The sequence below is a fragment of the Phoxinus phoxinus genome, assembly GCF_949152265.1.
Source record: "Phoxinus phoxinus genome assembly, chromosome: 1".
Classification (NCBI taxonomy): domain Eukaryota; kingdom Metazoa; phylum Chordata; class Actinopteri; order Cypriniformes; family Leuciscidae; genus Phoxinus; species Phoxinus phoxinus.
The window spans coordinates 16,885,900-16,912,038 of NC_136876.1; the positions used below are offsets into that span (position 1 = coordinate 16,885,900).

At 35.0% G+C, this 26,139-nt stretch overlaps 2 protein-coding genes across 8 annotated transcripts in view; both read right to left on the bottom strand.

Annotated features, from left to right (window-relative positions):
• On the bottom strand, positions 1-25,347 carry LOC307008938 (butyrophilin subfamily 1 member A1-like). 7 transcript variants are annotated; one of them, XM_079632260.1, is made up of 11 exons: positions 25,274-25,347; positions 24,698-24,770; positions 24,235-24,579; positions 23,843-24,112; positions 23,544-23,651; positions 17,179-17,220; positions 16,927-16,968; positions 16,679-16,720; positions 16,386-16,448; positions 16,007-16,051; positions 1-1,430 (listed from the first exon to the last, which is right to left on the bottom strand). In XM_079632260.1, the coding sequence occupies exons 2-11, from the start codon at positions 24,753-24,755 to the stop codon at positions 901-903; spliced, it is 1,545 nt and encodes a 514-aa protein (XP_079488386.1). In that variant the 5' UTR covers positions 24,756-24,770; positions 25,274-25,347; the 3' UTR covers positions 1-900. The 7 variants fall into 7 exon arrangements, with proteins under 7 accessions (XP_079488386.1, XP_079488385.1, XP_079488388.1 ...); XM_079632259.1 differs by having other exon boundaries at positions 25,188-25,323; XM_079632262.1 differs by having other exon boundaries at positions 24,698-24,720; positions 25,188-25,303.
• Positions 25,284-26,139, bottom strand: part of LOC307008855 (butyrophilin subfamily 1 member A1-like) — a 66,592-nt gene continuing 65,736 nt past the window's right edge. Inside the window, exon 13 of the mRNA XM_079632126.1 lies at positions 25,284-25,364. Within this exon, the coding sequence (XP_079488252.1) occupies positions 25,360-25,364 (5 nt within the window). The 3' untranslated portion in view covers positions 25,284-25,359. The remainder of the gene's footprint in view (positions 25,365-26,139) is intronic.

Sequence of the window (26,139 nt, forward strand, 5' to 3'; positions counted from 1 at the left end):
TCTTGTTCATTATATTTATTTTCATATAAAAGCAACAGAACTTAAATTGCATCATCAACACCGTACATGAGTGTGAATCCCGCGATATCCGTCCATTAACTCAGAACACATATCATTATGATACTCAATTAGTCCTTTAAGAGCGTGACAGTAAAAACTGTGAATGGCTCAGATTGATAACATCTCAATATTTTGTTTAATAGAAAATAAAAACAGGGTTGGAAATACATGAAAATGTTATTTTTGGGTGAACGATATCCATCCTAATAATAAAAGAATGAAAACTAAGAAAACAAGTGATTACTTAATGAATACATGAATAAACTTAAACTATCTATTCATCTGTGTCCAAAATATAATAAGTTAGGATCAGAAGTTTGGACAGTACTAATTCTTTACGCTTTACGCTATTCTTATTTCTTTTGATTATTTTAATTTCTTCTATGTAAGCACTTTGAATTACCATTGTGTATGAAATGTGCTATATGAATAAACTTGCCTTGTCTTGCCTTGCCTATCCACATATAAGTCATGAAAACTGAATAACACAAATGGCATTGTGGGAATGATGTAGTGAGCAAAACGTTACACAAATTAAAATGTTATTTGTAAAATTATATTTGAGCTTGTTCTTTGTTTTTAGCTTTACTCAATCTGGACATTCATCATCAAACACTATTGAGGGAGAAACCGTGAACTGTGATCTGCACTTCATGATGCTTTCATTCACTATCTAGTGGAGATGAGGAGGTGCTGATGGGGAACAGTGATCAGATGAACTCATCACACACACTTGTCCACATTTGTGAATAACAGTTCATATTTGTGGCTGTTACACTTATTGTATTGTATTTCCTTTTATTTCACTTGATCATGTAAATTTATTCACTGATCTCATTATTAATCACAGATAATCAGTGGTGTGGAGTTTTTATTCCACCGATACCCCAAACCAACAAATGGATAGAGTTTCTCATTAAAAGACTGACCGGTGTAAGAGTAGATAAGAGACATGGACTTCACATCATAAAAGGAGACGAGACCCTTCTCATAATCCACAAACACACCGACCCTTTGAGGCTCCACTCTCAGAGAAAGAGAGACATCTGAAGAATCAAGAGCCGAATACTTCTCATTAAACCGCCTCACAGTCCAGTATCCATCATCAGGACTCAGATCGATCCCACCCTTCCTGTTACTGGATTCTCTGGCCACTCCTAAACCCCACTTAGTTTGATCCTTCACCTGCACCTCAAAGTAAAAACTCTCTGAGGAAAATCCGTCCTTCCCGAGAACACCAAGATAATCATCAAACCTGTTATTTCCCTCATCCACTGCATTCAGTCTGTTTACATATCTCACTTGTTTCCCATCATCAGACACGATGAGACGTGGATGAGCTGTATCAGCATCCAGAGTCACATTCACAGCTGAAAATATTGAAAAGTCTGCTTTACAGATGATTAAATCAAATAAAGACAATTATTTATTTTTATAAGAATCATGGTAACTAGTTTAAAACAAGATAATAAAAAATACTGCATTAATTGAAAACTAATTGAAAACTTGAGAAAAGCTGAACAGAAAGTCTGAATACGGTACACTGTAAAAAATTGCGCTGTAAAATAACAGTAATCTACTGGCAGCTGTGGTTGCCAGCAAAGTACTGTTAATTTACAGCCCTCTACCGTTATTATACAGCTCTCCTTTTTTACAGTATGTTACTGTAAAAATACAATGGAAGGTAACTCATATCATTTGGGAAACCGATTGCTTCAAACAGTTCAAGTTTAAAAACGAGTATTTATACTGATAGTATTGTGAACTTACTTTGAGTCCACTGAAAATGAATATCTCTTAATGTAAAACTGCAAACATCTAATGTGTAATCGTGAATGAATTAAAAACATGACATTAACTAACATCTTGCAGTTCGCATTTAGCGAACAGTAGCACACATGTATGTGCTAAAGTATTTAGCAACGAGATTGTCATTGCATCAGCAACTACAGTTACTGCGTTTAAATAAAGCAACGGGCAGCATAACATCAGTATTCCTCTGCTCATCTTTGACTGAAGCACAGGCTCTACTCTCCAGCACAATGGTGACCCACAAAACTCATTAATTTAACTAAAAGATCTCTCCTGAATCATCTTGTGCAAAACACATAAAACACTTCAGTTTAATATTTATTCTCTTTATCAGTTATTGACTTCGCATAACTTTTTTCTATGAACTTTTACTAATATTTCAGTGAAATTAACTTCTTTTGTATAGTAAATCTGACTGTTAAATTTTACAGAATATTGCTGTTTTTCCTTGATTTTACGGTAATCTACTGGCAGCTGGGGTTGCCAGGAAAATGCTGTTTTTCTACAGTTTTATGCCGTAAATTAATTTACAGTTGATTACCGTTAAATTACACTTCACTCTGTTTTTTTTTTATTTGACACATTTAACCCTTTAAACCCCCCTGCAAAATCTTTAGTTTTAAATGAACACTTGTATGTCCACACTACAGGGTGTTGGAGTAACACTGAAGCAGTGTTGAAGTTAATTATATAATTCAGTGATTAATTAACTGATGATTGAGCATTAGTGATGAACACCTGACAAGGACAGAGGAACAACAAGAAGATACAAAAGCGAAACACAAGAACTACAACTTACTTTAGCCACAGAAGACATGAAATCTCTGAAGATCTCAGCAGAGAAGGATTAATCAACTCTAAAAAATAGCATTACCAGCTTCACTTATTATTAACCAGATTGACTTAATTCATTTTTTCATACGTCTACTGAAATTCCTATTGAGAATTAACAGAGGTTTAGATGTTGTTTTGTTTCATTTGACATTACCATTATGGAGATCAGTGTTTGCTTTTGTTGGCCTCCTGACCCTTGACTTTAACATTTGTTTTTATTTGGCTGCTTGAACTGTGTATGTATAAGACACATTTGTTGAGGCAGAAGCAAAGCCAACAAAAATGAGATTGTGTTGCTGGTTATGTGTTGAATATTATGTCATCACATAATGTTTCTGGCACTGATCTCAATCAGTTACTAATCACTTATCAAATTTTTTTTTTTTTTATCAACACAGCTTAATTTAATATTACTACACTGTGAAACTACTGCGGAAGACAAAGCAGTGCTAAGCAATCGGTTGTGAAGGATTTTTAAACTCATCATTCATCAAAAAATGTTGAACTATGGTTTCAGTTAGACACACACAGACATCAAGAATCAGCCAATGAATCTCAACAATGGTAACAATCAACAAAAAAAGATAACATAAAATCTGAACATCACAGAATACGCTGCTAAAAGTCAACACAAATCAACAGCAAAAATAAAAGCAAAAAGTACAAATTAAAGAAAATAACCAGACAATTCAGCGGCATAATTTATTCATGCTGCAATGCATGCTGGGAGTCATGGCTGATTTTCTTTTTTTACTATGCTGGTATCCAACAAGCATTGCATCATAAAACTTATGATTGTCACCATTGCTGAGATTCATACTCCGATTATTGATGTCTGTGTGTGTTTATAGCTGATCCGGAAATTCAAAATGTTCTTAGTGCAAACTTTTTAAAATTCTTCATATTTTCTAAATGACAAATTTTTGTAAACTCTCATTGTATAAAATTATAATAACACCAAAATAAAAAATATAATGCTTCTATATTAACATTATACAACAAATGAGATCAGTGAATTGGGCCACTATATGATGATTGAGACCATTATCTAACAGCCATAATCATCTGATCCTGTATTCTTTCAGCTTTTGAGCCATAGCAAATGTATTTTTAAGACACAGCTACCGCAGCCGAAGAAAATCTAATGTTCAAAGGTCAATGGTCAAGAGCCCAACTAAATCAAACACTGATCACCATCATGGTAACATCAAATGAAAATAAAATGACATCTAAACCTCTGCCACTTTTTTTTCAAGTCCTTCTGTAGACATACATAAAGTCAGGTTAGTAATAAGTGAATCTGGTAATGCTTTTTGTGGAGTTGTTTAATCCTCCTCTGCTACGATCTTTTGCTAAGATTTCTTTTATTAGGGGCCATGCCCGTAGGGCAAGGCACCTATTGTATCCGTAAGTTTTCTTATTATTATTATTATTATTATTATTATTCTTCCTCCTCTGTAAGTCTATGGCAGCCCTATGAACCGTACATAGGAAAATGATGAAATTTGGCACAGTTATAGATATGACCATGAATAGTAATTGGACCAAATTTGGAGTCTGTTGGACACACTCTATAGCGCCACCACCAGTTCAAAAATTTAACATTGAAATGGCTGTAACTTTTGAACCATTTGATCCACAAAAATGAGACATAGTACACCTGATTGCTCTCATCATACTGATCTGAACCAATATAATACATTAAGACCACGCCCATTACAGTAGCAGCCATTTTGAAAAGTACAGTAATCAGTCTGATCGCTACTACTCATTCAAAATTGATCCAAATTGGTCCACATTTTGCTCAAATGATCTTTGGACTGAGTTGCATAAAAGTACTGTGCCCGATTTTTTTTATACGTCATTGTTAGAAAGTTATGACGTCACAAAGTTAATGAGGTCGACCCAAAATTGGTTCAGAGGCTGTATCTCGGCCAAACTTTAATGCATTGAAATGAAAATTGGTATGCTTCATCGGAAGCTTGATCTGAGGGTCCATGCCAAAGTTGGAAACAGTGCCACCTACTGGTCATGAGATACAGAAAATGGCTATTTTGGCCAATAACTCGTCAACGGATTGTCAGAAAATTTTAAACTTGATGTCTATCGATTCCTTGGGTCATGCCGAATCTGTCGATATCAAATTTGCCATGGTGGGCGGTACCATGTGTCCGCCATTTTGAATTTTGTTATAATTTGCAATATCTTTTAAACTGTTTGATATTTCTTCACCAAATTTGGTATGGATCATCATTAGCATGACCTGAAGGTACCTGATAAGTTTTATCACAGCGCCACCTAGTGTTCCAGAGATATAATGTTTTTTTGCAAAAACGCTTATAACTTTTGCAAACATTGCTTGAATTTGATTTCTTTATGCCATTATATTCCTTGGCTTATGCCGATTCCAAAGATGTCTCATTTGTCATTTTCCAACAATATGACTGGTCGCCATATTGGAACCAATGTAAAACAGTTATTTTGCTACTTCTCTTTCAAAGTTGGTTCAAAATTGTCCAAAATTTGCTCACATGATCTTTGGACAAAGCCGCACAGAAGTACTGTCCCCGATTTTTCATATTCATCTCTGTTCAAAAGTTATGGTGTCACAAAGTTAACAAGGATGACCCTAAATTGGTTCAGAGGCTGTAACTTGTAAACATTTGAAGTGAAAATTATAAAATTGGTGTCTATCGACTCCTTGCATCATGACGAATCCGTGGATATATAATTTGTACCATGTACCACATCATAAGTAATTAGCTACATTAGCATTAAGCTAGCTTAGCATGCTAACCTTGTTAACTTGCTTTTGTGTGCTCATTCTTACACTGAAACATCTCTGCAGCTTCCTAAACCAGCATCCTCTGAGTGGCGCAAGTTGTTAAACCATGTGCTGTGAATCCAGAACCATTCTGGTCGTGGGTTCGAATCCTGCTTGGGATGACTATGTTAAATTGTGTATTATGTTGTGTCTTTTCCTGTATTGTTCTAATCTTTTGCTCTTATGGCTCCGCACTGCTCTTGGTGCTTAAATGCTTGCTGCACTGCTGTGCTTACAGTACTTGCTGTGCTTGATGTAAATTGACATGTACATTAAATTTCAGATTTTTTTGCTCTTACGGCTTCGCACTGCTCTTGGTGCTTTAATGTTTGCTGCACTGCTGTGCTTGATGTACATTAACATGTACATTAAATGTCATATTTTTTGCTCTTACGGCTCCGCACTGCTCTTGGTGCTAAAATGCGTGCTGCACTGCTGTGCTGACAGTACTTGTTGTGCTTGATGTACATTAACATGTACATTAAATGTCATATTTTTTGCTCTTACGGCTCCGCACTGCTCTTGGTGCATAAATGATTGCTGCACTGCTGTGCTTACAGTACTTGCTGTGCTCTATGTACATTAACATGTTCATAACATTTAAGATGTTTTGCTCTTATGGCTCCGCACTGCTCTTGGTGCATAAATGATTGCTGCACTGCTGTGCTTACAGTACTTACTGTGCTCTATGTACATTAACATGTTCATAACATTTAAGATGTTTTGCTCTTATGGCTCCGCACTGCTCTAGGTGATTAAATTGTTACTGTGCTGCTGTGCTTGCAGTACTTGCTGTGCTGCTGTACATGATGTGCTGGCTGTGCTATATGTGCGCCATGCTTGGTCTGCTTGCTCTGGCATGGCCCCGTGTTGCTGCCTGCAGCTATATTTTTATCTTGATTTCATCTTTTTTCTGTCCCTTTTGTTCCTCTTTCCTTCAATGATTCTGATAGTTAACAGCAGGTGTTCAGTGTCAGTGTCTCAATTAACTTGGAAAATTAACTGAATTAACTATGAAATTATTCACTCAGTCAAGTGGACTGTATTAGTGAACTAGGCAATAGTGAATGAGGGTATAGGGTATGATTTGGAACACAGCCTCTGAGTGTCGACTTTGAGCGCTGTTAATTCACAGTATATTCCTGTAGGCTAGTTTCTCGAAAACGACAAATATCACACAGAATGCATTTTTTTACGGTATATTACTGTTTTAATGAAAAACAGCATGTTACTGTAAAATGTGGCCGTTTTTTTACAGCAATTTTTTACAGTGATAGCTTAAAAGGTTTGAAGTTGCTAGGGTGTTCTGGGTTATTGCTATGTGGTTGCTAGGGTACTCGAACTGGTTGCTGTGCGGTTGCTAGGGTATTATGGGTGGTTGCTATGTGGTAGCTAGGGTATTCTCATTGTTTTTTAGGGTATTGCAAGGTGGTTGCTATACACTGTAAAAAAAATCTGTAAAAAAATTGCCAAATTTTACAGTAACATACTGTTTTTCATTAAAACAGTAATATACCGTAAAAAATGCATTCTGGGTGATATTTATCGTTTTCGAGAAACTAGCCTACAGGAATATACTGTGAATTAACAGCGCTCAAAGTCGACACTCAGAGGCTGTGTTCAAAATCACACCCTATACCCTCATTCACTATTGCCTAGTTCACTAATATAGTCCACTTGACTGAGTGAATAATTTCATAGTTAATTCAGTTAATTTTCGAAGTTAATTGAGATACTGAGGAACACCTGCTGTTAACAATTGGAATCATTGAAGGAAAGAGGAACAAGACGAACAGAAAAAAGATGAAATCAAGATAAAATAAATAAAATCTTAGCAAAAGATCTTAGCAGAGGAGGAACTCCAACTCCACAAAAAGCATTACCAGATTCACTTATTATTAACCTGACTTTATGTAAGTCTACAGAAGGACTTATTGAAAGGTGGCAGAGGTTTAGATGTCATTTTATTTTCATTTGATGTTACCATGATGGTGATTAGTGTTTGCTTTAGTTGGACTCTTGACCTTTGAACGTTAGTTTTTCTTTGGCTGCGGTAGCTGTGTCTTTAAAATACATTTGCTATGGCAAAAAAGCTGAAAGAATGCAGGATCAGATTATTATGGCTGTTAGATAACGGTCTCAAACATCACATAGTGGCCCAATTCACTGATCTCAATTGTTGTCTAATGTTATTATTAATGGTTTATATTTTAAATTTTGGTGATACTGTAGTTTTACAGAATTAAATTATTCAGATATTTGCCATTTAGAAAATATGACTGATTTTAAAAGACTTTATACCAAGAACATTTTGAATTTCCAGATCAGCCAGACACACACAGACATCAATAATCAGAGTATGAATATCAACAATGGTGACAATCATAAGTTTTATGCTGCAATGCATGTTGGGTACCAGCATAGTACAAAAAAATCAGCCATGACTCCCAGCATGCATTGCAGCATGAATAAATTATCCATCTGAATTGTCTGGTTATTTTCTTAAATTTGTACTTTTTGCTTTTAGTTTTGCTGTTGATTTTGTGTTGACTTTTAGAAGCGTATGATGTTCAGATTTTATGTTTTTCTTTTTTGTTGATTGTCACCATTGTTGAGATTCATTGGCTGATTCTTGATGTCTGTGTGTGTCAAACTGAAACCATAGTTCAACATTTTTTAATGAATGATGAGTTTAAAAATCCTTCACAAACAATTGCGTAGCAGTGCTTGGTCTTTTGCTGTAGTTTCACAGTGCAGTAATACTAAATTAAGTTAAGTTTAGTATTGATAAAGACATTTTTGATAAGTGATTAGAAACTAATTGAGATCAGTGAGACAAACATTATGTGATGACATAATATTCAAAACATAACCAGCAACACTTGATATAGTTTTTGTTGGCTTTGCTTCTGCCACAACAAATGTGTCTTACACATACACAGTTAAAGCAGCCAAATAAAAACTAATGTTAAAGTCAAGGGTCAGGAGCTCAACTAAAGCAAACACTGATCCCCATAATGGTAATGTCAAATGAAACAAAACAACATCTAAACCTCTGTTAATTCTCAATAGGAATTTCAGTAGACGTATGAAAAAATGAATTAAGTCAATCTGGTTAATAATAAGTGAAGCTGGTAATGCTATTTTTTAGAGTTGTTTAATCCTTCTCTGCTGAGATCTTCAGAGATTTACTGTCTTCTGTGGCTGAAGTAAGTTGTAGTTCTTGTGTTTCGCTTTTGTATCTTCTTGTTGTTCCTCTGTCCTTCATCAGGACTTCATCAGTTGCTCAATCGTCAGTTAATTAATCACTGAATTATATAATTAACTTCAACACTGCTTCAGTGTTACTCCAACACCCTGTAGTGTGGACATACAAGTGTTCATTTAAAACTGAAGATTTTGCAGTGGGGTTTAAAGGGTTAAATGTGTCAATTAAAAAACAGAGTGAAGTGTAATTTAACGGTAATCAACTGTAAATTAATTTACGGCATAAAACTGTAGAAAAACAGCATTTTACTGGCACCCCAGCTGCCAGTAGATTACTGTAAAATCAAGGAAAAACAGCAATATTATGTAAAATTTAACAGTCAGATTTACTATACAAAAGAAGTTCATTTCACTGAAATATTAGTAAAAGTTCATAGAAAAAAGTTATGCGAAGTCAATAACTGATAAAGAGAGTAAATATTCAACTGAAGTGTTTTATGTGTTTTATCACAAGATGATACAGGAGAGATCTGTTAGTTTAATTCATTAGTTTTGTGGGTCACCATTGTGCTGGAGAGTAGAGCCTGTGTTTCAGTCAAAGATGAGCAGAGTAACACTGATGTTATGCTGCCCGTTGCTTTATTTAAACGCAGTAGTTGCTGATGCAGTGACAATCTCGATGCTAAATACTTTAACACATATATGTGTGCTACTGTTCGTTAAATGCGAATTGCAAAGATTCTGGTTAATGTCATGTTTGTAATTCATTCATGATTACACATTAGATGTTTGCAGTATTATATTAAGAGATATTCATTTTCAGTGGACTCTAAGTAAGTTCACAGTACTATCAGTATAAATACTCGTTTTTAAACTTGAACTGTTTGAAGCAATCGGTTTCCCAAATGTTATGAGTTACCTTCCATTGTATTTTTACAGTAACATACTGTAAAAAAGGAGAGCTGTATAATAACGGTAAAGGGCTGTAAATTAACAGTACTTTGCTGGCACCCCAGCTGCCAGTAAATTACTGTTATTTTACAGCGCAATTTTTTACAGTGTAGGGTGATTTGAGTGGTTGCTATAGGGCATTGCCAGGTGGTGTCTAGGGTTTTATCGGTGGTTGCCAGGGTGTTCTGGTTTGTTTCTAGTGCAATTATATATGGTTGTTATGGTGTTGTGGGTGGTTGCTATGGTGTTCTCAGTGGTTATTAGGGTGTTGCTAGTTGTCACAGATGGTTACTATGGAGTTTTTAGCATGTTTTTAACATATTTTAACACATAGCTAGGCGATGATTTAACATGTTGTTTTGTTTGTTTTGACATTTTGAATTGTTTTAATAGTGTTTTAGCATGTTTTAACACTAAATCCCTTAGCATGTAACTACTCACTCACTGCTAGCACGTGTTGTCAGTTCTGCTTGTTAGCACGAGTCAAAGAGCAGGAGCTAATCTCTATCCACCTTATTTTCACGCAAAAGAGGGCGCCGCCATTTCTTAAATATAATGGGGTAGATTTCCGGTAAGCCACTTCCGCTAATCGTAGTTGTATTGTGAACCCGTAGTTTTGTCGACTGTGTGAGTTTGACTGGCTATAGCTATCTTTTAATATGGACTACACAGTCTAGTGTCCTTTGCGCAGTTAGGGTTTGCCACAATAACTGATTAAACCGTAACAAATACCTGCAAGATATTTGTTTTGCCCATAATCCATGCAGCAGAACTGAATGTGGGGCACACTATGATCTGCTCGCTCGTCGGCTTTGATAAAAGCATTATTGTAATGTGCGAATACGCTGGCAATGCCAGTTGCTAGTTATTTTTATGTTTTAGCCAAAGTTAACAGTGTATCTGTTGCACTAAGGCACACAGGAATAATTCACGCGATTGTTTTTTTTTATTTTTATCAGCTGTTTGTGTTAAACGCCCTTTCACACCGGACGCGTAACGAAAAAGCGAAAAGAAAAACCGAAAAGTTCACGTGCGAATAGTTCGCGTCAAAACCATTCACATCAGCCACGACATTCCAAAACTTTCGCTTCGACAGCTGAGAAAACACGAATCCTTCATCATCATCATCCAGTGAAGACGAGCTTTTCATTTTTTTTTTTAAGACAAAAAAGGTTTTGGGTGCACCCAATCTTAAAGAAGAGAGAGTCTGAAGGGGAGTAGCTATGCTAATCTTGTACAGGAGCTAAAACTTTATCATGGCTGGTTCCGCGCTTACTTTCGGATGTCTGTGGGACAATTTGAGGAGCTCCTTCAGACAGTGGCACCGCATCTGACGAGACAAACTTCAGGGAACCAATCGGTCCGGAGCAGCGTCTGGCAGAGCTGCACAGCAAAATCCCCAACACTGCTCAGTGTTTATATGAGTCCACACTCAGAGAGTGTTAAATGAACACTGAAGCAGTGTTAAAGTTAATGAGACAATTAAGTGATTAATTGAGTTATGATTGAGCATTATTGAAGACACCTGATGATAACAAGCAGAATCACTGAAGGAGAAAATTAATGTCAAATTGTAACCATTACGGAGATCAGTGTTTAGTTTAGTTGGGCTCTTGACCCTTTCTTCTTCAACTTACAATTTTGTCTGGCTGCTGTAATTCAGTTATAACAGCCAGATGAACAAAGAGAAAAAGTGAACTGATGGTGTTGGTTGTGTTTTAACATAATCAATAGTTAGCCTGTAGCACTGCACTCAATGCGAGCATAATTTCTGAATAAAGTATACCTTATTGATTATAGGTGCGCTGTCCTATGCATTTTTTAGCCTTTTTAATTAAATCCAAATGATCAAATCAATTACAGAAAAAAAACTTCTTAAAAGTATTTCAGGTAGGCACACACAGAGATCAAGAATTAGCATATGACTCTCAACAATGGTGACAAAAAGATCACCTCTGAATATAAGCTCATTATTTATTCATGCAGCAATGCATGATCAGAGACATGATTGAGATTTGATTGGTGGCATCCAGAATGCATTGCAAAATGCTTTATAATTGTCACCATTAGGGATGCAAACGATTAATCGACGATCGATTAATTGTCGATAATACATTAATCGATCAAACTTATCGATCATCGATTAAGCAGGTTCATGCTGCTCAACCGCGAAACACAAGCGAGCGCGTCGGAGTTATGTTTGGGACTATTTTACACCTTCATCATGACTATAAGGTTTCGTGTGCATTCGCAGCCTTTTGTTTTGTGCAAATGTAAGTTGTAATAGTTTATTATGTGTACGCCTATCTATAGGCTATCTGATTTATCTCATATTGGATGCATTTGGTTAAGAATTGTTGAAGCGTGATCTTGAGCGCGCGCAGCTCAAACGGCAACGCACGACTACTAATGACTATTGGGACTGTCATATTACATAACTTTATAAAGAGAACAATAGTGTAATAAAACATTGTTAAGTATTTGGGTTTAACGTTAGTTGCCGTGTCGCGTTGTTCCAGGAAGAGCGCGTCCATGAGTCATTCTGAATGGCACGTAACTCAAGTTCACTTGTGCATTCACGTCATTTTGTGCAGATATAATTAGTAATATCACGTTTATTTTGTATATATCTGACTAATCTCATATAGGTTGCGCTTCTTTGAGTTAAATAACGCGCTAGCAAAGTGCTCAACGGTTATTCATTCAGCGCGCACCGCTCAAGCAGCAATGCACGACTAATAATAACGATGATTAATTTGGGACTGTCATATTACATAACATCAGAACACTATGTTATTAAATCGTTGTGAATTCATTGGGTTTAGTTGCCGTTTTCAGTGCATTTCAGTGCACGTCTAACGTAACACACTGCAAGCACGCATCTGAGGCGGCGTTGGTGACGCGTTGTATTTAGGGTGACCACCTGCTAATAAGCCCAAGGGGGGACAAGGGGTATGTTTCTGAGGGACAATGTGGGACACTGCCTGGCACAGCGGTGCCCCCACCCCACGGGCAGACTCACTGATAGTGGTTTACCCATTTCTAGCACATACCACCTTACATGGTATATTACAGTTTTTCTCAATTGTTTACACACACATACTGGTACTTGAGACACAATGGCCACAACATGTAACTCATTCACCAACCCCCTGAACCAATTCTGCTAAACTACAAGCACAATTCCTGCTTTACACTCAAATTGCAGTTCTAAAACACACTTTTTTCAAAACACCACACACAATTCTCTGCATTTGGCAGAGAAAAATGAAATATATTTGTTACTGTGTATTTGTGTGTTCTGAGTATAAAAACAATATTCTCAAATATTTTACAACACACTTATGTATGTAGGCTACTGTCTGTAAGTGTAACTGAACAAAAAAAGACCTAAGTCATTATGATGAATGGAGAATTGTTTTCCATTCATCATAGTGTTTTACATTGAGCACATCAGTGTTTAACTGGTTATTATAAATGTCTAATCATATGATGGTTTGTGTGTGTCATTTGAAAACAAAATGCCATTTTGAGAGGAAATAACATTGTTTTGAATGTAAAGTTTAATTTTGCAGGAGAATTGAGGGGTTTTGCCCATTGTGTGTGTGTTTTTTGATTTGTGTATAGAGTTCTGAGAATATGAGGCATGCTTTCAGAAAATGTGTGTAAACAATTGAGAAAAACTGTAATAATGCCCTACTCCCCTAAACGTGTAATTGCTGATGTATGCTCATGAATAGGTCAACCAATGTGTTTTTCTAAATAAAGATTCATAATATTTTGAACATTCAATGAATTGACAGATGCACACTTACGATTTACTTTAGCTATTTAATTTGATTTATTTTTCATTAGCCTACAATGTATTCTCTTTAAATAAATTATAATAAAAAAATTATAGGATTAACAGGAATAGTTGCTCAATACCACAGGAACAGTTAAAAAAAAAGTCTTAACTCAAGCGCGCATCTAAACGTTCCTTCCCAGTGTGTCTGGTATGCACGTGCGCTCGCAGTCATGACAACAACGAAAAAGTTGACAACAACCTAGTCAGAAGTTCAACTGAGGGGTGAGTGTGGCAACAGTAGCGTGCTGAACTGTCATGTAATGTCCGTTTGGCTGCCTGGGGCTCGAGGATATAGAGCGACCAACTTTTTTTGAGCAAGCATTGATTATGCGTGACACGGTCTCAATTTGCGGGACGCATGAATTGGGCTTCAAACGCTGTGCGCGCACGCGCTACGCGGGACGGGTGGTCACCCTAGTTGTATTATTAGTCGTTATATTTGATTATTAAATAATTAATTTAATTATCATTCACATCGAACCATTTTACAATCCTACTAGCCCTTTATTTGGATTAAAAGCCATTCTCATTCATTTGGTGAAACCCTGTCATGCTGTTGGCCATATGCACTGCAGGAGACGCATAATTGATCGTTAATTTAAATTACGATCGATCATGGGAATTTGTGAAAATTGACATCCCTTCAGTTCTATATTTGAAGTTTCCAGGTCTAGTAATCTTACTGTTACCTTTCTCAGACCAAGCATCAATAAGTGCTGCTGCTAATGTTTCATATCTTTCATCATATCTTTACAATATATACCGCCACCTACTGGACTACTACACAGGAGTGTGTAAAAAGGACATTGGTAAATGACACCTTAAATCATAAAATCATAAAATAATAGCAAAACTACCCCCACCCCTCCTCCAAAAAAAAAAAAAAAAAAAAATCCTAAATTCTTCTACTTAAACCAGTATCATTAAGATATATAATTAAATATTTGCTTCTTTGTTCCTGCATTCCTTGCTCCTGTAAAATATTATGAATGTCATTTTCTGTATCAGATTCTTTCCATTTCTGTCTGAGTTGGTTAAATTTCTTACATCTAAATAAAACATGGGTGACATCCTCCAAGACTTTACATTCAGAGCATAAGCCATTACTTTTACCTATTAAGGATAAGGTGGAATTAAGACCTATGTGACCCAACCTCAATCTAGTTATCATACCTTCTTCATGCCTATTAAGACCCAATGACGTGATTCTTTCCCCTCCAACACAGTTCTGGTTCCTATAATAGTGTCTGGCATTACTCTCTGACTCCCATTCATCTTGCCATCTTAGCATAATCTGTGATTTAATTAAAGCTTTGGCATCTCCTCTACCCAATGGAATGTGGATTTGAACTTGGTCTAATTCCAGAGCTTTTTTAGCTAACTTATCAGCAATTTCATTGCCATCAATTCCATAATGTCCTGGAATCCAACAGAACTGTACCGCTAGTCCAAGGTTGATAAGATTTAATAGAAGATGCTTTACTTCTAATACCAAATCTTCACGTATTACATTATCGGTTATAAAACTTTGCAATACTGCCATAGAGTCAGTACATATAACAGATCTCAGAGGTTTAGTCTCTTCAACCCACCTAAGGGCAGTTATTATTGCACTCATCTCTATTGAATATACTGATAAATGGTCACTCACTCTATACCCATATCTATTTCCAAATTCTGGAATATAAATACCAATACCACAATGACCTTTGGGTTCTTTAGAACCATCTGTAAATATTTTCAAATATCCATAATATGAATTATTTAAATAACTTAAGCAGGCTTCGGTAAAACTTTGCTTAGTGTCTAAAGTTTATGATTTAATGTCAAGAGCCCAACTAAAACAAACACTGATATCCATAATGGTAACATACCAATTACGATGTTCTCCTTCAGTGATTCTGCTTGTTATCGTCAGGTGTCTTCAATATTGCTCAATCATAACTCTATTAATCATTTAATTATCTCATTAACTTTAACACTGCTTCAGTGTTCATTTAACACTCTCTGAGTGTGGACTCATATAAACACTGAGCAGTGTTAATTTAACACTGGGGATTTTGCTGTGTGCCATCAGGGGCTACGTTTACATGCAATCAAATAAACAATACACTGTACGTGATTGGCTGAAGCCTTTCTGTCGCTGCAAAAGAAAAAAAAAGAAAAATCGACATTGAAGCAAAAAAAAGTAGTTTTTTCGCCCGCAGCACATTCGCGTTCGATGTGGAAGCACTCATTACACAAACAGCTGATCAAAAAATAAAACCATTGTGCGAATTGTTCGTGCGTCAAAATACTGTATTTTAAATTTAATCTGTATTTTAAACTGTAATTTTACAGTATTTTGTATATCCTATAATAAAATATAATGAATAGCATAGACATATGAATGCACAGTGTATTAATTCGTTGTTTTGCAAAATAATTCAAAAGTAATAAAAATTTTAATAAAGGCATATGAACAAATTCACCTTTTGGTAGAATAATCTTCTGACTTTGTAAAAGTTGATCACGTTCTAAAGAAAATTCAGAAATAGACGAGAAAAATATACATTATAAACAACTGATAACCATTTATGGCCCAAGATACACAAACTAAATGAATACAAACAGTCTATTAAGTAGATAATTTATGGCTGTTACACTAAAAAATGCTGGGTTGTTTTAACCCAAATTTGGGTCAAAAATGGACGAACCCAACCGTTGGGTTGAAAATGTAATTAAAAAATATAACCCAACAGCTGGGTTTGTCCATATTTTACCCAAATTTTGGTTAAACAACCCTGTATTTAAGAGTGTAACAGACTTTAAATGAACAATGAATTAATAACTTAATAAAGACAGATTCACCATGTTGTATTGTGCTCTTCTCATTCTGAATGCTTCTCTTCTCATCCTGTAGTTGTTTGTGTGCTGAAGAAAATTCAGAATAAAGAGAAACCATAATTCAGACAACATGAGAATTAATAACATATAATTTCTGATTGAGGAACAATAACTTCAAATTACAGGAGATAAACAAGTATGTGAATACATAATGTCTGTTAATTAAATATTCGGTCGATAAAAAATAAAAAACTTTTAGTTAAAAAATTGTAATTACATTAATACTGAATTAAATTATTTAATAAAGACAGTTTCACCATGTTGTATTTTCCTGTGCTCATCCTGTAATTGATCGTGTGCTGAAGAAAATTCAGAATGAAAGACGAGAAAGCAGAATTCAGACAACATGGGCATTAATAACATATAATTTCTGATTGAGTAACAACAAATTACAGGAAATAAACAAGTATGTGAATGCATAATGTCAGTTAATTAAATATTCGGTGGATAATAAAACAGACTTGACATTGATACCGATTTAATAACTTAATAAAGACAGATTCACCATGTTGTATTCGGCTCTTCTCATCCTGTAGTTGATCGTGTGCTGAAGAAAATTCAGAATAAAGAGAAAACAGAATTCCGACAACATGAGCATTAATAACATATAATTTCTGATTGAGGAACAATAACTTCAAATTACAGGAAATATACTAGTATGTGAATGCATAATGTCTGTTAATTAAATATTATGTGGATTAAAAAAACAGACTTGACATTAATACTGAATTAAATGATTTAATAAAGACAGATTCACCATGTTGTATTTTCCTGTGCTCATCCTGTAGTTGTATGTGTGCTGAAAAAAATTCAGAATAAAGATATAAAGAAGACAAAACAGCATTAAAAATATAGCTCATACATACATTTCCTTCCACAGTGTTTGGGACAAAGACATTTTCCTCAGTACTTCACATCAGTGAAGATGATGCGTGAGCCAATATCTGTCTTACATGCACTACTGTCAACACTTTACTTTTTGGGTTATCTTTTCACATGGACTCAGTTAAGCTGTATTTACTCAGTATTTTCATCTTGAAATGTTTTGTTATTTGAACTTATAAATTTAGTTTAAATAACTATGAAAGTAAAGTGAACTTACTTTTTAAGTTTTCAATACCAAAGTTCATGTTCATTTCACCTAATTTGGCTTATGTTCTTAGTTCAGCCAAATAAATAAATAATAAGCAATCTGATGTCTGTCATTGAATGTACTGCAAATCAAATAAATTAAATCTCTGAAGATCTCAGCAGAGGATTAAACAACTTCAAAAACAGCATTAACAATTTCACTTATTAATAATCAGTTTGACTTTCCACAAATGTATAAAAGCTGTTTCTGAGATTTAATAGAGACTGAGCTCTATGTTGATTTGTGTTTTATTGAAATCTACAGTATTATTTATAATCACACAGCTAACGAATCAACATATGAATCTCAACAATGGTGACCATCAACAAAAAGCTTCATGCTGCAATGCATTCTGGGTGCACCAATCACTCATCCATGTATCCCAGCATGCATTGTGACATGAATTTTAGCAGCTTGTTTTGTGATGTTTTGATCTGTTTATCTGAATATCTTCACTGTAAAACCCAACAAGTTAAGCTAACTCATTTTATTTGAGGAAACCGATTGCCTCAATTCATTTAAGTTTATAAAAAACAATAGTTATGAGTACTCTGAACTTATTTTAATCGAGTTCACTAAAACAATAATATTTCTTAATACACAAATACATTTTACACTGCATTTAATACTGTATATAGCTAAAAACATCGTTTTCTTGAGTAAAACAGTGAAATAAAAAACATGAACTCACAGCACGTACAGTTCCTGCTAGCTCACAATGTCACACACAAAGTCAAATCCAATGAGTTAAGCTAACTCATTACATTTGAGGAAACCGATTGCCTCAATTCATTTAAGTTTATAAAAACAATATGAGTACTCTGCAATTATTTCAGTTGAGTTCACTAAAAGTAGATATTGCAGTCAAGAAATTAAGTGATTAATTAAGTGATTAATTACGACATGATTGAGCATTAGTGATGAACACCTGCTGTTAACAAGCAGAATCACTGAAGGAAAGAGGAACACAAGAACTACAACTGACTTCCGACACAGTCTTAAATTAAATCAACTGAAGATAAAAGAAGACATTAAATCTCTGAAGATCTCAGCAGAGGAGGATTACACAACTCCACAAACAACATTACCAGCTTCACTTATTACTAACCAGATTGATTTGATTGCTGCCATGCTTCTACAGAAGTTGTTATTGTGAATGAGCAGAGGTTTAGATGATGATTTATTGAGTTTCATTTAAAGACACCATGATAGTGGTCAGTGTTTGCTTTAGTTGAGCTCTTGACCCTTGACTTTATAACACCAGTTTTTCCTCTGGCTGCTATAACTGAGTGTTTATATAAAACATTTGTTATGGCACAAAAGCCAAAAGAAATTTTTAGCATGTGATTGTGTTTTAATGATGAATTATGAAATGATAAATCATCATTTGGTGTCTTGAATCTCTGGTCTTTTCTAGAGAATAATCTCTGATTAAACAGGCGATATATAACTTGTATTATTCATTTTAAAATAACTGTGATTTGGCCGTAAGGCCCATTGTTGTTACAATCAGATTTTAAAAACCTCTATGTTATCATGCTGACTTACACAGACATCAAGAATCAGTATATGAATCTCAACAATGGTGACCATTAAAAACTATTCATGCTGCAATGCATGCTGGGAGCCATGGATAATGTTTGTATTATGGTACTACCCAGCATGCATTGCAGTATGAATATTTGTTTAATAGTCACCATTGTTGAGATTCATACGCTGATTCTTGATATCTGTGTTACTTTTGGTGATGAATTACATTTTCAGTAAAATCCTTCATACTATCTCATAGTCATAACAGTGCTAGTTCTTATGATGCAAAATCATAGTTTCAAATACAGCTAACAATATAATCAGAGATTAGACGCTGAATGGAATCGGTAACTCAAATCATTAGGTAATGATTGTCATCATCAAACCTTGACCATCATCAACTGAACATACTTCGCCTTGAACTTTGTGCAAAAAGAAACTGTAAATGAGTGTTTATGAAACTACACTCATTTACAGCAATCAAAGAAAAACGTGTACTCACATATACAAGGGTCAAGAGCCCAACTAAAGCAAACGCTGATCTCCATCATGGTGACCTTAAACCTTGTAGTTCTTGTGTTTCTCTTTCCTTCAGTGATTCTGCTTGTTAACCGCAGGTGTTCATCACTAATGATAAATCATCACTTAATTTATGATTAATAAACTTAACTATACAATTATTATTATATTATCATGAAATGTTCTATAACTCATTCAGTTTGAGTTCTGTTTCAGTCATTTAAGCCACTTCAAGTTTCGGTAATATTTGAGTGCAGTGAACTCAATTTAATTGAGTAAATATTACTGTTAGGTTTTACAGTGTGTGTCTAAATGACCAGTTTAAATTTGTTGCACAAAAGATGTTGTTTTAGAGATTCTTGGTTTGTGTCAGAGTAAATGCATTAGTTATCGTATCACACCTGAACTGGTTTAGCTAAAAAAAGCATTTTTACAGTACAGTGTCTCGACCTCACTACTACTGCATTTGCTTTGAAACAGTGATTTAAATCGTATTTTAAATAACTGTATAATAAGCAATTGAATGTCATAAAAGCAGAAAACTTCAGCTGATCTACTGTACTTTGTCAATGTGTTCTCAATTCAACACTATTGCAATTGGTGAAAAAAAATCATACAAAAAAAAGTAAAGGGTCAAGTGCTCATACAGCAAACAATAATCATAATCATGACATAAATAAAAACATTAACAACACCACACATGCATGAACTAATATAATTAGCAAACAGCTTCTGACTGGATCAGCAACCACACAGTTACTGCACTGTTAGACCTTACCGGGTTTTTTTACAGTAAAATACTGGCAACACTGTTGCTAGTAATTTACTGTTATTTGTACAGTTATTTACTGTATTATACAGTTTGTTACTGTAAAATGCACTAGATTAAAATTTGACTTAAAACTAATTTCACTTGCAGAAACCGACTGCCTTAAATTGACCAACTGTAATTTAAATGTGTAAAACTAAAATGTGTAATGCATTAATAATGTGAGAAAAGAGTTAAGAACTTCCATTAGAAACCATTAAAAAACTTAAGTACATAAAAAGATTTCCACTGAACCAGCAATTACATCCTGTTAAATAAAGCAACATGCAGCGTATCATCGATGTTACTAGATCTTCTGCTGGACTGAAGAACAGGCTCTACTCTTCAGCACAATGGTGACCCGAAAAACAAAATTTTACAGTAAACTACTGGCAACAGTGTTGCCAGTATAAACCTGTTTTATAACTTACAGTTTATTACTGTTAAAATACATTTTGTGGGTGTGTCTTTTTATCTTACACTGTTAACCCTTTCAACCCCACAGGAACATCTGCACTACAAAGAGTAAAAAGTAACATTGACGCAGTGTTGCAGTGAGACAATTAAGTGAATATGTAAGTGATTGTTGAGCATTAGTGATGAACACCTGCTGTTAACAAGCAGAATCACTGAAGGAAAGAGGAACACAAGAACAGAAAATAGAGAAACACAAGAACTACAACTGACTTCCAGCCATAACACATTATTACACGTATTATTAACCAGTTTGACTTTATTTCTGCCATACATCTACAGAAGTAGTTATTGAGATGTTTAATTGAAAATGTTTGATTTGAAGTTACCATTATAGAGATCAGTGTTTGCTTTAGTTGGGTTGCTGATGCCAACACATTACTTTTCTCTTGCTGCTTGAGCTGTGTTTTTGCAAGTCACACTTGTGCACACACACAGTTTGTGAATGATTGTGGTTAAATTCACTATCATGACAAAATCATTATGTGGCCTGTCCATTCACTAGGAAGTTAGTTCTCACTCATTCAGAGTTTAATTCTCAATCAAAAGTGTTACGTTACCACCACTGTGAAACAACAGAAACAATGACTAATTTATTTGTAACACATGCATAACCAAAAATAAAAGAGCTACACTGTCTTGTAGAAACACAGAAATATCACAAATTAGAACATGCATCTCAACAATGGTAGGAATATATATATTTTTAATTATTATTCATGCAGCAGAGCATGCTGGGAGTTTTATACTATCCTGGTACCCATCATGCATTGCGACATGAAACTTTTGATCATCACCATTGTTGAGATTCATATGATGATTGTTGATGTCTGTGTGTGTCAGAGTTAAGCAGGAGTTAATACAATTTTAATGCACTATGATTTCAAAATTTTTCAGTTGACCTGATTTCAGAAATATTGCTGTATTTCATGTTGTTGATTATCAGATATATGGCATTAAACCATAAATTCACAGCTCACATATATTAAAAAATAATAAATCATGTATGGTTTTGGAATCAGAAAACCAAAAACTCCTGGTCAACTTCCCCTTGACTTTTCTTGCTGTATCAAATGTGCTTTATACACTCACTGTTACAGCAGCCGAAGAGAGAATGAATGAATGAAATCTTTGAGTTAAGGTACAAGAGACCAACTAAAGCAAATACGGATCTCCATCATGGTGACAACAAACTTTATTATTAACTAAATCCCTGTTCATTCTCAACAAGAACTTGAAATAAATAATGTTAAACTGGTTTCACACTCAGTGTGGCTGGAAGTCAGTTGTAGTTCTTGTGTTTCTCTTTTTTCTGTTCTTGTTTCTCTGTTCTTCAGTGATTCTGCTTATCAGGTGTTCATCAGTGTCTCAATTCACTCACTTATTTTCATTCAAGTGGACTATACTAGTGAACTAGTGTAGGGAATAGTGAATGAGGATATAGGGTGTGATTGGGAACACAGCCTCTGAGTGTCGACTTTGAGTGCTGTTAATTCACAGTATATTCCTGTAGGTATATTCCTGTATATTACTGTTTTAATGGAAAATGGTATGATATTGTAAGAATGTGGGCTTTTTCTACAGTAAGAGCTAACAGTGTGGTTTTAAATAAAGCAACATGCAGAATAACATCAGTGTTTCTTGATCTTCTGCTGGACTGAAGCACAGGCTCTACTCTTAAACACAATGATCCACAAAACTCAGACAACAGAAACCCTCTCAATCCCAACACAACATTAATGAGTAAATGAGATATTAAAGCGCTGTTAACAAGCAGATTCACTGAAGGAAAGAGAAACAACAAGAACAGAAAAAAAGAAGAGACGAGCGGAAACACAACTACAACTGACTTCCAGCCATTACACATCATTACATTTATTACTAACCAGTTTGTCTATTTCTGTCTTACGTCAGAAGCTCTTATTGAGGATTCTCGGAGGTTTATATATTGATGTTTAAATGAAAATGTTTGGTTTGAAGTCACAATTATAGTGATCGGTGTATGTTTAGTTGCTCTTAACCCTTGACTTTTTAAGCAATTTTTTTTACAAGGGACATTTATGGCAGAAAAGAGAGAAAATAGATAATTGAATGCTGATAGTTATGTATTGATGACATAATCATCTTGTGGTCTCTTGATTCACTGATCTCATCCAGTGTTCAAACCCATATCAAAACTTTACATTACCACCACTGTGCAACAAGAGGTCCAATGACAATCAGTTATAACTGATTTTAATAACACATAATGCACACAAACAGAATTATAACATCACTTAGACATAGACATCACTGACAAAAAATCAGCGCATCAATCTCAACAATGGTGACAATAAATAAAATACTCTGAACATCTCAAAACGGGAAACAAAAAAGTCAACAGAAACACTGTCAAAAATAAACATTTAAAATACAAATAATAATTTATTCATGCTGTAGTAGTGCATGCTGGGAGTTTTGTTCTATGCTGGCACCCAGCATGCACTGCGACATGAAACTATTGATTGTCACCATTGTTGAGATTCATGTGCTGATTGCTGATGTCTGTGTGTTTAAAATATGCAGATGTTCATAATTAGACATGAGTAAAACATGTTAAATAAACTTTCCCCAGGATGTATTACTTAATTACACATAAAATAGAAAACAAGAACTTTACCTCTGTTTTTAAGAGCGAACACAGCTATCAGTATCCCAGCAATCACAACTAGCACAACCAAAACTGAACTCAGGATGACTGACGTCCTCCAAGAAATAAATCTATTATCTGCAAAACAAATCAGTAAATCAAATATATTTTTACAGGTGTTTACATAATGTTCAGCTCTGAATGGCACATACACAGTAAATGTTGATACAAAACTCTATTATAAACCTAATGCTGCTATTGCTTTTAGCTTCACATAATAAGCTGATAATCATTCATTCTTTACCAGTAACAGACGTGTCAGAACTTACTTGTGGTGTTTATCAGTGTCTCCAGCATGTGATCCTTCAGTTTGACTCTGCAGTGAATCTTGCCACTGTGATAAACAATGATGGTGTGTTTGACACTGAATCTGTCTGTGTTTCTGTGTGTCTCTGTAGTTTCTGAACTCAAACTGACTCCTTCACTGTCCAGCCACTCAAGATCAGGTTCAGGATACCAACCTTCAGATTCACACTGTAGATGAAGCCCTCCTGAACGATCAAACCCATCTACAGTGATCACCGGAGGACGTCCTACAGCTACAGATCAACAACAAGAACATTATGATGTTATTCTCGCTTTTTTATTTAGTTTAGTTTTAGTTTAGTTTTTTTAGCTAGTTTGTTCTGTGAAAAGAGTATGCTCTCACTGGTTTCCTCACCTTCAACTCTGACATCAACAGTGACGTCATCAGACCAGGATTTAGACTGAATAAAACACGTATAACGTCCTTCATCAGAGACTCGGACTGTTGAGAGTTTGAGTGATGCGTTTCCTGTCTGTAGTTCTTGAAGGATCAGTTTTGTTCTTCCTCTGTACTGAATCTGCTCTGTGTTTCTGTCTTCATGATCATCGTAGAGATGCACTGAGTCTTTCAGATCAAGTCTAAACCACTCCACTCTCATGTCCACAACACTGATGCTGGGTTTGACTGAACAGGGCAGAATCACGTCTTCACCGGCTACAGCAAATACAGGATCTGCAGGTCCCACTACTTCATACTGCTCTGTTACAAGAGAAAGAGAGCAGGTCTGAACTACACATCCTGAAGGGTTTTTACTCTAATGTTGTTCTAGACGAACAAAGCTGTGCAAAAGTATTATTCACAATGATGAATAAATTACCTGATCTTGAATCTGTAATCCCACTAACAAACAGGAGAGTCAAACAAATGAACTTCATCTCTGAGACACAATGCTAAAAATAAAATATGAAAAAGAGAAACCATTACAGAAAAGTGTGTCAGCATACATGCTTTTTGCCTTAGAATAATACTTACACTTAACCTTCTGTCCAAAAGCGAGATACACATTTACAATCACTTTTTTTGTTAAAAGAAAACCGGTTAAACGGCTCAAGACAAAGCAGGATACACAACGTGTTTCTACATGTAGTACAAATAAATACATATAAACACATGTTGAAGGTCGTTGAATCAGGATTTCATTTTCAAAAATGCATATATATCTGTATTTTTGAGATTTTGATTAAAAGACCTTTAATTTATTTACAAGATTAAGTATTATATTAAACCTGTTGAACTCAAACATGGTCCTCAAGTCACACTCGTGTCAGACTTCATGTAAAAGTGTTTCCGATTCTTCCATGACTTACCTTCAACTCAACATTCACTGTTCTCAAGAGTGTCTGAATAAATTGTGTCCATATGAAAGTTTAGTACGATCGTAAGGAGATCCTACCTGGTGTATTTCTACTTTCTCTTGTAACACCTGAACAGACAGTCCCTCCCATCATTCATGTAGTTTCTTCTGTCACTGACACTCCTTTATTCTGATTTAAAATATGGCAGACATGTTAATTAAAAGAAAATGCAAACACAAATAAGGATGATGACACAAGCATCATCCACAAATATAGGGAGAACTGTGACAACTGTGAACTACTGCACTGTAAAATCCAAATAGTAAACCTTACTTAAAAAAAGCATGCAAACCGATTGCCTTGAAAAAAACAAGTAAAGTTAAATAGGAATAGTATGTAGTACTAACAAGTGCCTGTCTAGTAGAGTACACTTACAAGAGAGTTCCAGGAACTTAAAACTAATTTGTATATATACTTGGTCACTTACTTTAGATGTACTCATTTATGCTTAGTATTACTAACCAGACTGACTTTATTTCTCTCAGACGTCTACACAAGTTTTTATTGAGAGTTAACAGAGGTTTAACTCTGTTTCATTTATAGTCACCATAACAGTGATTAATGTTTCCATTAGTTGGGTTCTTAACTCTTACTATATATTTTGTCGTTTTTGGCTCCTGTGACAGTGTGTTTGTAAAACACATTTGCAGCAGTAAAGCAAGCTAAAGTGTAATGAGATCAGGTGATGATGGTAACATGATGATGGCTTTATAATCATCATGAAATAAATTGTTATTTCTGATGTCATTTGAATCTAATAAAATCAATCAATTTTGTTGAACCATCAATACATTTATAACACAATTGCTGTGTTCCAGCAGTTCTGCAGCAATACGATTTTGACAACAATGTAGCAACATTGACAATGACAGCTGCTTTTCAAAGTAATGAATCGTGATTTTTT